The sequence below is a fragment of the Nelusetta ayraudi genome, unplaced genomic scaffold (genome assembly GCF_046127955.1).
Source record: "Nelusetta ayraudi isolate G7.1 ecotype Tasmania unplaced genomic scaffold, CSIRO-AGI_Nayr_v1 ptg000026l, whole genome shotgun sequence".
NCBI classification, from domain to species: domain Eukaryota; kingdom Metazoa; phylum Chordata; class Actinopteri; order Tetraodontiformes; family Monacanthidae; genus Nelusetta; species Nelusetta ayraudi.
In genome coordinates, this window is record NW_027466076.1 from 12,078,848 (window position 1) to 12,096,621 (window position 17,774).

General features: G+C 42.3%; 1 protein-coding gene across 2 annotated transcripts; it reads right to left on the reverse strand.

The window, feature by feature from the left end:
* Positions 1 to 2,110: 2,110 nt before the first annotated feature.
* Positions 2,111 to 7,210, reverse strand: tmem230a (transmembrane protein 230a). 2 transcript variants are annotated; one of them, XM_076029858.1, is made up of 4 exons: positions 7,061 to 7,210; positions 5,441 to 5,554; positions 5,165 to 5,287; positions 2,111 to 2,968 (listed from the first exon to the last, which is right to left on the reverse strand). In XM_076029858.1, exons 2-4 carry the CDS (start codon positions 5,540 to 5,542, stop codon positions 2,828 to 2,830), a joined length of 366 nt encoding a protein of 121 aa, XP_075885973.1. In that variant the 5' UTR covers positions 5,543 to 5,554; positions 7,061 to 7,210; the 3' UTR covers positions 2,111 to 2,827. The 2 variants fall into 2 exon arrangements, with proteins under 2 accessions (XP_075885973.1, XP_075885972.1); XM_076029857.1 differs by having other exon boundaries at positions 6,963 to 7,154.
* Positions 7,211 to 17,774: the final 10,564 nt, after the last annotated feature.

The following is a 17,774-nucleotide window of genomic DNA, read 5'->3' on the forward strand; positions in this document are numbered from 1 at the left end:
GTTTCTCTTATTATTTGGAGATCCAAGGTCGGCAACCTCCTCCTACGTACCTGTGTGGACTGGTGTGCTGAGCTTTTCTCCTACCAGATTCCACATTAGAAATGGACATGTGAGGTATCATTGTAAATTTCCCCTTTATGAAGCGAATCCGTTAATTTTAAATATCATTGTCTTATCTTAATCCTAAAATCACGAATTCTTTTGGATGATGCAGTTTCTTTTATGATAAAAGAGATTTTGCACATGCAGCTCAGGCAATATTTCTACGAGCACCCTCAAAACAAGCCCTAAATACTCAAAGGCTGAAATTGCTGCTATTGTGTTGTTAACGTGTTCTGAACAAATCACTCACTTTATCAATTACGTACACTATCTGGTTGGAGGGGAGGGAGGAGGAGGAGGAAGAGGACTGGGAAGAGAAAGATGAGGAGCAAGGGGAGGGAGGTACTGGTGAAAGTAGGAGAGGAACGGTCATTGGTGTTTCCCTGACACCCAGTAGGGGTGGGGCTCAAAACTTTTGAGATGGGAGCTGGGGGCGACCAATGTCCGGCAGCGGGCAGGCAGTGGAAGCTGGTTCCCAGTCCCTGCAGCGGGTGGGATTGATATGCACGACTCTCATGCATATCACGTGGTGCCAAGTGGCATGTCGGTAGCACGGTGGATTAGCACAGCAGTCAGCTTTGGACTTTGCAATGGAGTTTATTTGTCATGTGTAATCACAACCTTGTTGACCGCACATATAATTCTACCGGCAGCATGAAGCTGCCACCCCGCGCCACTCCTATATATTTTAAATGGCAAATTCTAAGAAAACACTTAATGAAAAATGTATGTACAGTCCCCTCCAAAAGTATTGGAACTGCAAGGTCAATTCCATCATGAGTTACATCATCAATAAAGACTAGTGAGCCCGTTCCAGAAGTAGCCATGCATGCCCAAGCCATGACACTACCTCCACCATGCTTCACAGATGAGTTTGTATGTTTTGGATCAGAAGCAGATCCTTTCTTTCTCCATAATTTGGCCTTTCCATCACTTTGGTAGAGGTTAATCTTGGTCTCATCAGTCCATAAAACTTTGTTCCAAAACTTTTGTGGCTGATTTCTGTACTTCTTTGCAAAAATCCAATCTGGCCTTCCGATTCTTCTTGCTGATGAGTGGTTTGCATCTTGTGGTATGGCCTCTATATTTCTTCTATCAAAGTCTTCTACGAACAGTGGATTGTGATACCTTCAGGAGGTAGCAGCAGAATGAATTCTGAAGTCGACAAAACCATTTTGTCTGGCAATTTACAGAAAAATGCATCCAAACTAATCGAAGAGGCTTCATCATGCAACAAGACAATGACCCAAAACACACTGCCAACACAACAAAGGACTTCATCAAGGGGGAAAAGTGGAAGATCTTGGACTCTTAACCATTCCGACTCCCCGGATTTTAACACTAGGGTGGCAAGAGGTAGCGGATGACAAAGGTAAGATGTTGGCCTTAATGATTGACTTGAGAACCGGCTGAGTCTCTCAGTAGGGTGGTCTCTTTACAGTCTTTCAAACCACCAGTCCATGAGACCAAAGCTTTTGAAATGAAAGGTGTGAAGCGAGGGTTAGGTTTATCATTCACGTCTTTAGACCGTTCGGTAGCAGGTTTTTCAACTCTTTTAGTTGAGGGTACTTGCTGTTTTCTTTTCAGCGACAGACGGTCAGCGATAACGTGATCTCTTTTGTGGCAATAAAAACACTCACGACTCTCTTGCTGGGACAACAGGGGTCCTCTAGCCTTTTCAAGGGGGAGGTGGCTAGACTCGGCTCTCGTGGGACGGGAAGCAGAAGGCCTGTCCGATCGGGGGGGGGGAAGATGGGAACACATTTTTGTGGGTCAACACAAACTCACCTGCGCGGACAGCAGCCTCGGACAATGACGACACCTTCTGTTCATTCAAGAACATTACCACCTTGTCTGGCAAAGAGTCTTTAAAATCTTCTAAAAGAACCAGCTGACGGAGTGACTCGAAGTCATTTTGGACATCATTAGCTGGAATGTATTTCGAACAAATGAAGGTATCGCTTGATAACGTGTGAGCGCGGGATTAAATGACAATGACAACAATTCTTTCACTTTTTTTTACTTTTTCTTCTGAAATCAAGCCAAAGCACGTAAAAAATACAACTTTACTTTCTCTATCGTAAACACGTTCGAAGGTAACAGAAAATACATTATCATTTTAAAATATACGCTCTTCTTCTTCTTTGGATATGCCTTCCAATGTACATTTGGAAGAGATACAGAGGTTTTTTTTTGTTTTGTTTTTTATATACAGGCTACAATCAGGACTACAGCACAAGCTAAACAACTGTGCAAGTGTGCAAAGATTCTCAGCCCGGGTTTTTCAAAGCAGTAGTAAGGTTTGTCATTGGCTCTTGCATTGTAACGTAGACAAGCATCTGGCTGGACGGAACAGCAATTTAGAATCGTTTTTTTTTTTTTTAGAATATAAACTTCTGTTTTTAAATACATATAACCTCTGAAGTTTGTCAAATCCAACTGTGGCGAATAAATGCAACATAAATCAAGCTAACATCGCAGAGGAATGTTAACTAAAAAAGTAACAACCAATGATATTTTTAAATTAATCAGCAAAACTTCAAATCCTGCATGGTGGACACTCACGCAAGGCCCTGGAGACAGAGCAGCAATAAAAACCCAGCAGGGTTTTTTGTTTGACTGATTGATTGATTGATTCTCTCTCTCTCTCTCTCTCTCTCTCTCTCTCTCTCTCTCTCTCTCTCTCTCTTCTCTCTCTCTCTCACTCACTCTCTCTCTCTCTTCATCAGTCACCGAAATCGGGGATGTCGTCGTAGGAGTAACCCCGGTGGCCCTTGGCGGCGTAGTAGGCGATTCTCAAATGGTAGAACCCGGGCAGGAAGACGAGCAGCCCGATGATGATGACGGGGATGGTGCGGTCTGGGTGCTGCAGACAACAATGAGAGTTCCGAGGGTGAGGTGGGAGGAAGGGGAGCGGGGAGGGGTACAGAATACCTTACCTGCTTGTTCCGGCTTCACATCTGATTTAAGAGTCTAAGAGTTTTTTTTTGTTTCCCCTCGCAGACATGTGCCGGATCAGCGTGGCGCTCGAGGGACATGCTAATGTGCTCAACAGGCTTTCACGCACTTATGGGCAAAGACAGCACGAGAACATGAAATGGGAAGGGGAGGAAGTGAGGGGGAGGAGGGTGACGTCTTCATCCGCCTTCGGGTCTGCTTTCGCGCGAACCGTTCTGACGCTCCAACCACCTGGAGGCGCAGGCAATCTCTTGCAGTGTAGTTAATCACCACCAGATGGCACTCTTGGGCTCCAAAACGCTGCAACGTGACGTGGTTTTTTGATGCACTGCAGCATGGTGCCCACAGATGGATTGTATGTACCTTTTCACAACTTTGCTTTTTCACTGCGATATTTGTGGCATGATGAAGCGCATCTGTTGAGACGACTGCGTGAACCAACGGCACTGCACCTCAGACGCTGCCTGTATTTAAAGCCGCCCAAGGCCGAGAGAGATTAGTTATGCCGCTGCGATTCAGGTGGGCTAATTGGCACGTCCGCAGCTCATGATGCCGTCGTGTCAATTCAGACGCAAACACAATCCCGCGGACGGGAAAAGAAATAGCCTCCCACCGACTAATTACGTTCCGAACGTGCGTAATCGCCCACGCGGAGTGATTAATTAGGAAGTCGGAAACGCAGCGAGAGGCCAACCGCTTCGCATTTAAACACACGCAATGTCAAAATCGGAGGCTGGATTTCAAAAAATAAAATAAATATGCACAAAGGCAGCGGCTGCCGGGAGGAGAACACGCAGGGAACAGGAAGTTGGGGGAAAGGCGGTGGGACGTCTTTTTAAAAACAGCTCAATTAGCTCTATTTAAGGACGAGATTACTACCAGTGTGAGACCTTTAATTACCGCTCGTTCACAATTTTCAGAAGCTGCTCTGGCTCAGCAGTGAGCGTGCCGGCTGTCACACCACAATGTTTCTGCAGTACTGACTGAAATGTTTTCATATTGTAAAATGGAAAATACCCAGCGCAGAGCTTCCAGAGAAAAGTCTCGGGAACACTTCGAAACAATGCGTCGTTTCTTCTGCAATTATGTAGTCAACGTTTTTAAATGGAAACAACTGGAATAAAGCGTTGGCCGTGGCAGCAGTAAACTGGACAGGGCAATACTGATTTGATAGCTTTCAAATGAACAGGAGGTGTGGCAGCACTCGGCTGAATCTAAAGTTGTTCCTGGCACCAACAGGAGGGATTGAAAACAAACCTGCTTGGTCCACATCAAGGTGTGGTAGAAAGATACTTCACCCAGTCACAGTCCAACATTATCCTCTTCCTCCTGTATAAACGTTTTCTATTTGTCCTTTAACACGTGTGTACGAGGTAAATCTGAGGAATTTAGGGAACACGGAACTTGGCACACGGTACGCCAGGCTAATTTATAAGAAAAAAACACCACAAATTCTCATTTCTGTGTGAAAAATCCAAACACTAGCCTGTTAACAATCAAAAACTGTTATGACAGAATAAATGACTTATCACTGCGGTCTGTCGCCCTAAGAAAACAAAAATATGGCGAATTTTAAATGGAAACTCATTTTACTGTGAGCTAAAGCCACCGTCTTTGCATTAATCACCTCCGCACACTGAACTGCATGAACATAATTAAAAGGAAGTGATTAGCTTGGAGTGCACTCAGTCTTTTCCACTCCAGGTAGAGGTAAGGTGAATGAGGTCAAACCATTCCTCTCCAAGAAATGAAGACGTGTGAGCTCCATCAATCTCTCTGTGATCACATTTAAGTATTTTTTTTCCCCCTGCCACTGCGGCTGTGTAGTTGACTGTTGTTGTTGTTGTTGTTATTGTTGTCAAGATGTGTATTTAAAGCCTGAATGCGGGGAACATGACCAGATTTAAGTTCTAAAATGGATAGAATGGAGAAGAAGGAAAACAGCTCAGACTTACCAGGAATAAACCTAAGAAGAGATCATATTTCTAAATAATAATTGCAATTCTGAAAGCAAAATATTTGATGCTAAGCTTTGTTGAAATGCTGTCTTTCAAATGGCACACCGGGGACAGCGTCCCGTCATCTGAAACACACACAAACTCACCTCAACCTGGATAGTTCCGGACAGAAGGAGAGCACCGAAGACGATCAGCAACGAGCCAATCAGGAAGAGAAACACTGCCAGGGCGATCGCCTTGTATGGCACCTTCGGTGGGCTCTTCTTGAACTGTTTTGTTTTGTTTTGTTTTGTTTTTTGTGAGAAAAAAACAAATAACTTGTCCAGGAAGCCATCTGTTGAAATCTACTTCACATGGCACACAATTGAAGAGATGTCCTCATTTCTGTTTGTTGAGTTACGAAAGGGGGACAGACGTCTTACCTGTAAGTCTAAGTAACCATCATCATCAGCAGCCAGTCGTGAATACTTGACCTTGTTGTTGGGCATCCCAGCACCCAACATATTGCTTCTGGCTGCATTCATTACTGGAGCTGCCTGAAAAGACATGCACGCAATGGTCCATCATCTGAAATACCTTGATTGATATCTGGGTCATTACTTATCTTTCAGATCACCGCAAAGAATCTTTTTGGGGACCCTCTTAGGACTTATCAAACAGCAGACAGCTACTAAATACAAGAAGGCACATTTATACATGCAGTCTTTGTACAAAGGTTATTTTCTTGAAGTGGCTTTTCATTAGCGCATAATGCCTACTTTTTAATGACGATGGTAATAGGATGACTCTTAGTAAAAATGAGTTCACAGCTGTAAAATGAATCATTGTAAATCACTTCTGGAATGTTAATTAGTTTCGTTTATTTCATTTTATTTTGAACATGTCAACATTTTTTAAGTAAAGATTAATAAGAACATGGGCACGTGGGTGCATTCAAGAAACAAACAAAATCAAAATTATCAAATGTGTCTTTTTAACATTTCATTACATAAACGTAAATAATAATCTGTTCACCTGTGTGGTAGGTTAAAATTATAATAGCTGTATACCTTTAAATTGGTCACTGGAAATTGCAGGTTCATTCTATAAATTCTCATGTTTTGTTTTGTTTTGTTTTTTTGTTTTGTTTTTTGAATATGCTTGATAATATGCTTAATATCCCTCAGGGATGCGGACTGCTGCCAAAACCATGAGATTAGGTTTGTTTGTACTGTATCACGGAATGTAAACGTTTTGAGGTTTTCATAACACACGAGGGAGGCGTATCCGTTTGGAGTTGGCACGGTGGTTAAAAAGGCTACTGCTGACAAACCAGAGGCTTTACAAATAATACACAATGCGTGGGATCAAGCGTCGCGGAAAGTCGAGCTGACTGTTTACATGTCAGCCGTGGTTGTGTAAACGCTGATTAAATGATTAGATCTTATAAACGACGCCGTGTCCTGGTATTTAGCCAGCTTTGTGATACACCAGTTATTGTGGTTGTAGCATAATACTCAAACCCACGTCATTTGTGTAGGCACTGTGCTAAACCTCTACTACTTTTTCGCATTTATTTAAACTCCAGCTTTACACGAAATAACAAGGAGGAATACGAAAACAACCAGTGCTGTTTTTGAATCGTCCGAAAAAATATGAACAAATTCGTTATGTAAAGTTAATAACCGTTTGACAGACGCGGTTGAGGGACTACGCGCTATTATACATAATGGCGTTGCTATTATTCCGTCCCCTGGGTATTAAATGTTTCTTATTTAGTAATGTTACTCAAATACCTAATTGTTATGGTTGGTGCGGTCACAGAGCCAGGGATCCTAATATGCATTCATAATTAGCTGCCGGATTAGCTAGCTTTCTTTGAAGTTATGCTAACGCTAGCTGGAATAGCAAACCGTTCGCAAATATCACAGTTTGACAGTTTAACACTCCTATTTCATTCCGTACCTTTGCGTGAGGTACATGAAGTGTGCTTGAGAAACCCCTCGAGCCTAACTAATGTATCCTGGCTCTGAGTATTCCTCTTCAGCGCTACATCCACTTACTTTGTTTCTAACTTCCTCGTTCTTGGGTGGCGCATGCGCACACAATGCTGTCTCCGTTGCTATTTATTATGTCCAGAGCAAAGCCTCTTTCCACACGAACATCTTTGGCTTGAGTCATCCATCGCAAGCCTGTTTAAAACGGCTATTATTAAACGAATGGTGGGTCAGTGGTGTGGCGGAAGAATAGAACGTTTCATTTTATTCCATTAAAAATGTTTCTAAAAGAAAAAAGCCATTAGATTGTATGTTCAACTTTTATTATTATTTATTTTATTATTTATTTATTTAAAGTTTTCAACTCCATCCATTCATGCATACATGCAAATACATGCATATGCATGCATACATACATACATACATAAAGCATACATGAAACACAGTAATGTATATACATATAATTTATTATATGTATGCATAATAAACTTATATAATAATAATATTATTATTATTATTATTAATAATAATATTATTATTATTATTATGAATAATAATAATAATAATAATAATAATAAAAATAATAAACTTTTATTTGTACAGCGCTAAATCACAACCAAAGGCGTCTCAAAGCGCTTTATACAATCAGAGAGAACCAACCGGGCCCCCGGAGCAAGCAAGATGCGACAGTGGCTGGGAAAAACTCCCCTGTGGGAAGAAACCTAGGGCAGAACCAGACTCCAGAGGGCCATCATCTGCCTGTGAGTAGTTGGGGTGAAGTAGAAAGATGGAGGGGAGACAGAGAAAGAGAGAAAGGAGCAGAGTGAGCCAGGGTGGCAGACAGGACAGAGTGAAAAACAGATACACCAACCAGGCAAAACGGATATAAACACAAAGAATAGGAACTAATTCAAGGCTGCTGTCCATGTGGAATGTAAGTGTAAGTGTCCATGCTTTGGGAGGCAAGAGCCTAGCTCGATGGACGATCTACACATATACATACAGTTTACATATATATTAAATTACTTTAAATTTGTATCCTGTTTTTAACCCACAGAAATACAATACATAGACATTGTTTGCACTGCCAGTGTTTAAGAGGAAAATTTGTATTGCTTATGCTCTATAAAAGCAGACGTGTCTCTGCCCCTTGGAATTCCTCCAGAAACTATTTCCCACTAATTCTATTTCTCTCCTGAGTACATAAGTGATACCTGCTAGAGCAGCTTGCTCACTGCTTTCTGTCTTGAAGGCACGAGCAGACAGAATACTTGCACGCAATTTTTACAGCATCAGTGGAAACTGACATTGAGGCATGCAGCCAGTCTTAAGATTTGCTAAAGCTTCTCTTCTTTTTATATAACTTCCCAGCTATACGTTCCGTGCACAGTTGCACTTTCATCTCTCAAACTCCTCTCTGTAATCACATTTAAGTCTTTTTTTTTTTTTTATTCCTCTCGCATTTTTTTTTTTCCGCCACTGCGGCTGAGTAGTTGAGTTGAGTGGAAGATAAATGGCTCTTTAATTTCAGACAATTCTTCAGTCGGAGCATCTCCAAAGGGGATTGCCTGTCAAGATTAATTTGTGTTGAACTGATAATTGAGAATTTAATATTGTTTAATATCGTTCCTTTAGTGCCGTGGTTCTGTGAAACATTTATTCCCCCTCTTAATCAGTATGACGCAGCTCATTCTGCGGAGCATCGACTTCAAACGTGGAAATTAGATACTCTGCCGCCTTTTGAAAACATTTTCTCAGCGCTCAGGTACTCTATTGTTTTGAGACTCTTTCCATACTGTTGTTCAATACATTCGCACCAGTCAGCACTGTCACCAATCTTTCTACAAAAAAATGCAATGCACCCCCCCCTTGAATCCCACTTGGACTCTGAGTATTGTATCAACTACTTCCACCGACTCGCACTCCCACTAATGAGCTTTGTTGCACCCGGTCATTCAAACGTTCCTGCTCGTATTATCTTTGCCAAGTACCCAGACCGTTAAATGTCTCTGCTCATATTATTACACTTACGCCTGCCGTTGGGCTCTCTCCTCACGGCACGTAGCCGCTTCCCAGCTAGCTCGCTGGGAGTGGCGGTCTGTCGTCCGTGAGTTGTAGGACGAGAGGGACAAGTGGCTCATTTCAACAGATTTATTCTACGAGTTGTCAGTACTCCTGCCTCATTAAAAAAAAAAATGTAATCATTCACATAATCTGCATCTACTAAGTGGTCACTACACATTCTTGTAGAAGTGTTGACTGGTGGAATCTTGCTCTTTATTGCAGCTCGCCGACGTCGGAGAACAGGCGGTCTTGTCTCTGGCAAATAATGGAAGTTAATGGGTGTCGTTGTGTCTTTTATGTTATAAAGTGAGGCCACGTCCGCCCACACAAAAGCAGTGGCGTGGCCCGTTGGTCTGGGAGACCTTTTTAAAAAATTATGATAACTATGGTTTGTGTTTCATGTCCACCTTAAAGGCGATAGAGACATCAAGAAATTTGCTCGGTAGTCTTGCAGTTTGCTCCAATCAAAATCACATCAGCTGAAGAAACCGTGAAAAACGATCCCCTCGCTGATTAGCACATCCCGCAGCCTTTGCAGGCAATCAGCCGCATCCTACCCCCCCCCTCCCCCCCCCCCGCACCCTGCTCCAGGCTGCAGTGATTCTGTCAGCATGATGCAGGAGCAGATGGAAAGAGCGCACACGGTTCATGGAAACATGGTGGCAATTGAAGACCACGCAGCGACAAATGTGTGAACGACTCGATCTTTACACACACACAGATAATATGGGCAAACCTCCACCCATGACAAGCATACACAGTGTGTATATACACACATGCATGGAACACATACACGTGTAAAGAAACTTCATTTTGAACTTAACCATGTGTGATTGATGCGATATACGGTCACTTTCTCTGGCACACCTGTTTGAGTTTCATGTCGTCTGCCACGATGTCATGCGTTCAAGCACACAGGCACGCAGGGGTCAGGTCGAGCGACTGATGTTCAAAATGAGCCTCTGACTTTGAATGTGGCATGCAGAGGTTGTTGCCAGACAAGGCCGTTTGCGTATTTCCAGATTCTGCCGGCCCTGCTGGAGTCTTCTCAGGGGTTGACAGAGGACGGTCCAGCAGGGCGTCATTTCCTCTGTGTGAAAATGCCTTGTTAACTTGTTGATGGCAGCAGTCAGGGGGCCGGTTTGAGACGTTGGAAAAAGGCAGGGGAGAAAGGTAGTTTTTGGGTGGCCCTCCTGTGGCACGTGGTCTCATCACCAGTGGAAAAACACCGACGGATCCGATGAGCTGTCTTTTCCACTGTGATATTTTGAAAGGTAGGGTCGGGATTTGGCATGACCGACGTGAAAAAGCACCAGCCCATCCTGCCTGTCAACAAGTCCAGTTCTGCTGCTGGAAGTATCATTTTAGACTGGCATTTTTCTTTTTCTTTTTTTTTCCTTTACACAGTCTGGGTCCTTAGTACCAGCACAGCATTACACCATGTCTGTCCCTGTTTGACCACGACACACAATTTTTCTGGTCACTTGAGTCCCAATAGTGCATGCAAGTCACAATGCTTCAATCATCTCAAACTGTTTTTTTTTTTAACATGGGTTCACTGGTATTTCAGTGACGTCTATACAACAAGATCCTAATCCGATTGAACAGCTTTGGGAAGAGGCAGAACGGGAGAGCAGCATCATGGACTGAAAGCCAACAGATCTGCAGTAACTTGGGATGCCATCTCACCTAAGTTACCTCTCTGATACAATACATAAATCCTAACTTTGAAATCAGGTCATGAATATATTCTGAGCTCTTTTACTGATTTCTCTTTCTTCTTTACTCTCTGTTCAGATCATATTCACTGATTTGCAGTATAGGGAAAGAGATGAAACAAAACTAGTAGCTGATTTTGATGGTAAAGTTGTATTTGTTATGAGTCAGGCTGCAAGAAAACAAATAGGCACGACATCCAAAATGGGTCAAATTTAAGAAGACTATTTGTTTAAGGCCATAATATCTACAGAACACTGAAAGTTTTGACCATAGTTTGGATATTCCTCTCGAGCAAGCCACTAATTACACATCATGCAGTGTCTGTCTTATTTTCATTCCTTTTGGACCCTCATCCTGTCCCGACTGCTTATTAATCCACCCTGGTTTCTGTAACCCACAGAGGCTTCGTAAGGCAATGAAACAAAAGTGCACATTTCAAATTCCATTTGCCCGTCACTAAGTACATTTTTGCCCAAACAAGACCCAGTAGCATGGACGACATCCATCAGCATGTGTTCAGTATCCTGGCCAGCAAAATCAAATTAGAATTGACATCATCCCTTTGCAACCTTTACCTCGCTGCCAGCATCTTCAATTTAATTTGATTGCTAGACCAGCGTCAGATAATTATTTAAAATGAACTGTGGCATAAAGAAGGCTGTGGCGAGATGTTTGCCCATCTCCCCCGAGCTCTGGAGCTTCTAATAGGAAGAAATTCATGGGACGAAGTAGGTCACATTATTAGTATTCAGGGACATTAATGACGCACGCAAGGGAGACCATTGATTACTGAAGGACATGGTTTTAGAAAACTTGCAAAGGTGCAAACATACCATTTCAATCAAATATCAAAGCAGCCTTCCTTGATTTTCTTAATCATTTCTTAGTAGACAAAGCACTTTTAGCAACTATTAAAAAGAATCATAGCAAACATCATTGCCAGCATTCAAAAAGCATTTATCTGACTATGGTCTGCTCTACTATGATTTTCTCTTGCTGCTGTGGTTGCTAAATGCCTTTGTGTTTTGATCTGATTGAAGCTGTTTTATGGCTGCCTTTTTCAATGCTAAACTATAATAAGGACGAAAAAGTAGAATGAGCTGCTGATTCCTTGTTGGTCTGGCAGACTATGCTAATGAATTAGTGCTTCATATCTTAACTTCTGCAAACAGACAAGCACTAACAACAACGAGAAAGAAAGAAAAAGTCCCCTGGATGCTGATGCAGCTTTTGCCTCTTGGCAAGTGTGAGTGTTTGCAGGAGTTTGGCTAGAGAGCAGAATATCATTAGCATGTAATTCAGCAGACTTTCTGAATTGTTCTTGAGTTAAATGTGGCAAACTCCTTCCACTGCTGAGTGTCCTGCCAACTGCAATTTTCCTCCACTTTGCCCAAAACTTGCCCAACTGCTCAAAGCGGTTTCCATATATCATCACTTTTTCAGCTCTTGTACCATGTGTGGAAACAAGCAAAGCTGAACCCACTCACAGGAAGTTTGTTGCGAACCAAACAGACAAAGACTGTCGCATGTTCACGTGTTTTTGTCATTCCAAAACTAAACTGTTTTGGTAAGCTCTGCATGGGATCATGAAAAATAGATTTGAATGAGCATGTGTGATACAATGGGAACAAACCTGAGCGAGGGACCTCGTGTGCCCAAAACACAAAGCAATCAGTCTGAGACAAAGATAGACAGATAAGATTTGGACATCTTAGCATTTTGAACAATCAGGAGTGCTCAAATGGAAAATGTAATTTGACAAAACAGTTATTTTCCCATTACCATAGGCACAAGGGAACCCTGGATGGTCTGTTTAAGTAAAACCGAAGATTCATCTTTTCATTCCCCCACCCACAAACAATGATTGAACTTCATCCTCCTGTTCAGTGATGCATTTCAAATGTTTATGGATATCTGTGAGTAGTTTTTTCCATCCTATTTTTTTCCTCATGGAAGAACTCATGCAGGTTGCTGTTGTTATTGTCAGGATACCCTCGCCCTTGTCTCTAAGCAGTTCATCTAACAAACTGTGAGGCATGCTAATCTCTCAAAGGAAAGTCTCTACCTCCACATGAATAATTCAGCGATGGACAAACTATAGCAACGGAATGTATCTCCCTGAGCCAGGAAGCTGCAGCCCTGCAGCATGTTTGCACTCCCCCAGCAGTGATAGGATTTACCTAAACTTTAATCAGTTTGAAGTCTGAAGTCTGAAGTCTGTGATCATGGAAAACATGATGGAGTGGAGAATGCCCCAAGTGCTTTAATACAAACAGCAGCGCTCCGAGGTGCTGATCTGCCTGGGGCAGGGAATCTGACCTTTAAAGCCAATTTTCTTTTTTGATAGGGCTGACATGGAGCGGAAATACAACACTTGCAGGCAGGATCTGGATTCTGCATGCAGAAACGTTTCCACTCAACAGGTAGAAGACTAGCCAGAAGGTCTCGTTATATATGTGTCAACCAAATGTTGGAACAACTGTTACCACCTGTGCATGCACAGCAGTACTCCAACATTAACTATGAGATCCATGACAAGCTCTGCTTGGGCTGATGAAGATCCGACAGAGACAGCTCTAAGATCCACTACCACGATAATCACAGTCCTGAATGCAAAAATTGAATCCCAACTCGCTTTCCACCATTGCACAGTATATAAGGCTTTCTCTTGATTTTCACATCACTGAACTCTCTTCCAATTGTCCCCGCTGTGACCCTACTCCCGAAATCTCTGTGTTACATTCCGAGGGTAATGATTACTATGGAGAAGCTGGAAACGAATTGCAGCAACCGGGAGCAACATGAGTGCACTTTTACCACCATAAGAACTTTTGCCTGTACAGTTTTAGGTTTCAGTAAGCTGATTTAGCGCACGACTGCACATGAATTGTAATAATTGTGGGATAATGATTTTATTGGCCATGAAATTGTATTAGTCCGGAATATTGCCTCTAGTAACTACAATAAATGTGTGCGTAGTGCATAACTAAACAAAATCAGACAGAATAGATACATCTATGGGACTTAGGAACAGCTCAAGTCAATCTCTGCACTTCAAGCAAATCTGTCAGACTCGCCTTTTAAAATGGCACTGAGGGCCTTTTTGACACAGCTGATTGTTTTTCTGTTCGATCTTTGAGTGGCTGAGGTAAATGGGTGGACAGGTTCAAGGGACGATCTAACAATTCAATGTGTCCTGTCAAAAAACGCCTCCTTTCAGCCACCACACCTTTTAAACGGTCACACTGAACAACTTGACATGAACCCCTGGGGTGCTTTGATACTGAATTGATTTCATTGTCAAGTGGCAAACACTTTGTGAAAGCACGTGCAACAGAAACGTGTAGCAGCCACAGAGACTGATGGTGGTGATAAAAAAGATATTTGTCAATGAATCAGTTATGTTGCTTCATTAATGTGACTATTATCTTGAACATGAAAGACCAGACGTTCCTCTTTGAACCTAACCTTGGACAAGCGGCCACTGAATTTCTGACATTCCAGCTACCGCAACTCATACAAATCCATGTTGAAAAGCGTTTTTCAGCCAATCAGAGCGTGTCAAGGCCAATCACTGCACTATAAAGAGGCTGGGTATGGTTGTAGCGATAGGGCAAGATTATAGTATGGATGCCGCAGCGTGGATACTCGAGTAACAGCACTTCAAACGGACAATATTTTCTCATTAGAGGAAAGGCAAAATACAACACAACAGGCTTCCAACCGTCCTGATTGGCTTTGACAACACTTTAGATGAAACACTGCCAAAGCACTGGAACTCACCACGGGCCTCTTTCCCAAATGTTCAAAAAAGATACAAATCTTTGCACATCTTTTTCCTTGGCAGGTGCGTCAGAGGGTGACAATTAAGTCCAAATTAAACAAAAAAGAGTTCCTGCACACATGGCCAACTTTCAGAATTTAATGCCATTATTTAATGCCATTAAATCCTATTAGTCCATTAAATCCTATTAGCCCATTTAATCCTATTAGTCCATTTTCTGAACTTTTATTGGAATAACATGTTTTTATGTTATTTTACTTTTGTCATCCGCCCATTAAGAATGTGCTTTTATTCTTGTTTCTGGCAAGCAATAATGTTGTCATCATTGTAACTTTGAAACCGATAAAATGGTGCGCTTTGCCCATGTGCAGATAAATGAATGTAATTTATATTTCTTGCTTCATATTTGTATGCGTTAGTGTTCTTCAAATAGGCATAACTTTCTGTTTATTCTTTGGCTTTTGTCTCTCACTGCTGCAGCTTTATCCCCTCCAATGTCTGGCATCAGCAGGACATTTTCCCTGCAGAACTGCCCCTCATTTTTCAGACCATTTAAACTCAAGTGACGGCTGCCTGTGAAAACCCCTATAGATCACCAGTTTCTGAAATATGAAGACCAGCTTGCCCGGTGCCAACAACCATACTAGCTTTAAAATCATTAAATATTCTTCCATACCCACTCTAATGCGTTAATACACTAATGTTCTAGAAAAAGGGGTTTACTAAGTATGTTAACGAGTGTATCTTGGACTCTTTCTTAAGTTCAGTCTAAGATGACATCCTGTATGATTTCTCTTTGATTTTCTGCAAAAATGTATATAATATCTGTACGTATGTTTGCTTACATACTGTACTGCTGTTATTTGCATAAGAGAGATTGGGTTGTGTTCCAATACGATACCTATTTATGAATTGCATCTATGCGTTTACCTATCATGTAGTATATATACATTGATGTTTACAATCTACAGTTTAATTTTGTAAAGGCAGATTATTTAAAAATATATATATATATCGTCCTCGTAAGTAACATAAAATCCACATATTTAAAACCATAACGCACATTTTTATGTAATTCGTAGGAGTACAAGTGGGAGTCGATTCTCAGGACAATGTGAGGACAGCCCAAATAAACACTCAAAGTCGCAACATAAACCGGTAGACTCAAAAGATCTATAGGGTAGATCGATGCACCCAGAGGCAGCAGACTTATGAGATGGCTCTGCTGTGTGAAGATGAATGCCTCTCTGTGGCATTTGAGATAGATGGGGGTGAGAATGCTCTCAAAGTCAACAGGGCTGCCAAGGTGCACAGCGGCATATGAGAGCCCTGTGGTCAGGTCACTGAAGCATCACAGAAGCCATTAATAACTCAAGCTGAAAAAATATCATATGAGGAAAAAAAAATCAAGAGAGCTATGAGTGATAGACTGGACCCCTCCCGAGCACACTGAGCATCTGCCGCAGTATGGACGGGAAGTCGGTCTCCGCCCAAACCAAGCTACTGAGTCCACTGAGCAGCATCTGTCGTTCGTCAACTGACAATTTCTTTCTAACTTTGCCGCAGCAGTTCTCTTTGGCTCTTTGGACATCTTTCCACTGCAGTACCCCCCAAAAGGAAAAGTCATTTTTCCCAGAATGGCCAACGCTAGGAAGTGACATGATCCTCACTCAACACCCAGCAGATGAATGCATGGGCTCAGAGCCCGACTTTATCTACCCAGCATGATCTCATTCATCTCTTCTCTGCCCCGCCCTAACACCGCCCTCCCAACTCCGCCCCTTCACCGCCAGCCATGTACGCAAAAAGCAACAAACAACGACACTGAGCAAACATGTTGAGTCAGTCACCAATGCGACATTTAATGTTGCAAGCGTGTGAATGTTGAGTGAGCGAGCTGATGTTAGCCTAAATCATGCTCACCCTAAATCCAGAGCAGACCTCGGTTGCCATTTCTTGTTTCCGAGGGGACCACTGTCACGGACCAGCCTCCAACACACAATTCTGTTTTTGTGTTGCATGCAGGGCCTTCACTGATAGCAGGGCCCCTTGGAAACACGACATGGTAACTAATAACTTCTGTTAACAGAAGGCGACTCTCTGGATTTAGGAGTGTATCCTAATTTTAACTACCGCTGTCATGAATCTTGAGCATGTTTTATGCTTTTTGCATGCGTTTTCTGAACTTGCTGTGTATAACAGTGGCAGAGCAACTTCTCCGATGGGCAGTTCAGCTTTTTAAAGACAGAAAGGCCTCAAAACCATTGGAAAATAAAAATGACACTACACCAGGGTCACAAATAGCAATTTCTTTCTAACTTAAATCTCTTTAAGGTTTTTGTAAGGTATGGTATTTAAGGTAGTTGCTGCTATATCCTTAAACATATCATACTTAGCTATGCACAAAGTTGAAAACTAAAATTCTTAAACTCTCAAACAGAAGCATTTAATAGAGTGAAGAAACCCCCACAAAAGCTGATTAAATGTTGTGCAGTTGTTCACAGGACATCAAAATAACATTTACATATACATTACACAACTACTACTAGAGTAAGTGTAAATTAATGGCTAAATTGCTTTTAGCCTCTAAGCATTGTCGTTTGTTGACCATAAGGGATAACAATGTATTCACAGGCAGTATTCTAAGCTCTGGAAGAATTCACCTGTGATCTTTTACACTGCTGCTATGTGTGAGCGAAAATAGACGTCGCATGTATGGTCGGGACGGAACCCGTCACTCAGAGCAACAGCATGACGTTACTTTTTAAAAACTGGCCCATGGGTACACATGGGACATGGCTACGTTGACATGTTGTATTGTATAGACTTATTTAGCCAGTTTGAGAACTAAAAAAATCCCCCCAAAAAAACAATACAACAATACCGGGCGTTAGCCAAGTCAATTTTAATATCCCCTTGGCCTCTTTCTTAATCCATTTTCACCATATAAAAGGGGTTTGTTCTTTTCAAAGTGCTTCAAAGGGACATATTTCTTAAGTTGTTGGTGTTAATTCACACGCGGCGGCAGCCGCGGCGGCCGATGTGTTTGCCTGCACATCGGATGACGCATTAAATCAATGAGAGGCGCACGCGGACGCCCTTTAATTAAAAGGTGCGTGCAGCTGAGGTCTGGTGGGCGGGGCCTGTCAGGATGAGGTCGGATGGTTCCTCCGGGTGACTCTCCTTCTCTCCGAGCGGGATGGAGGACGGAGG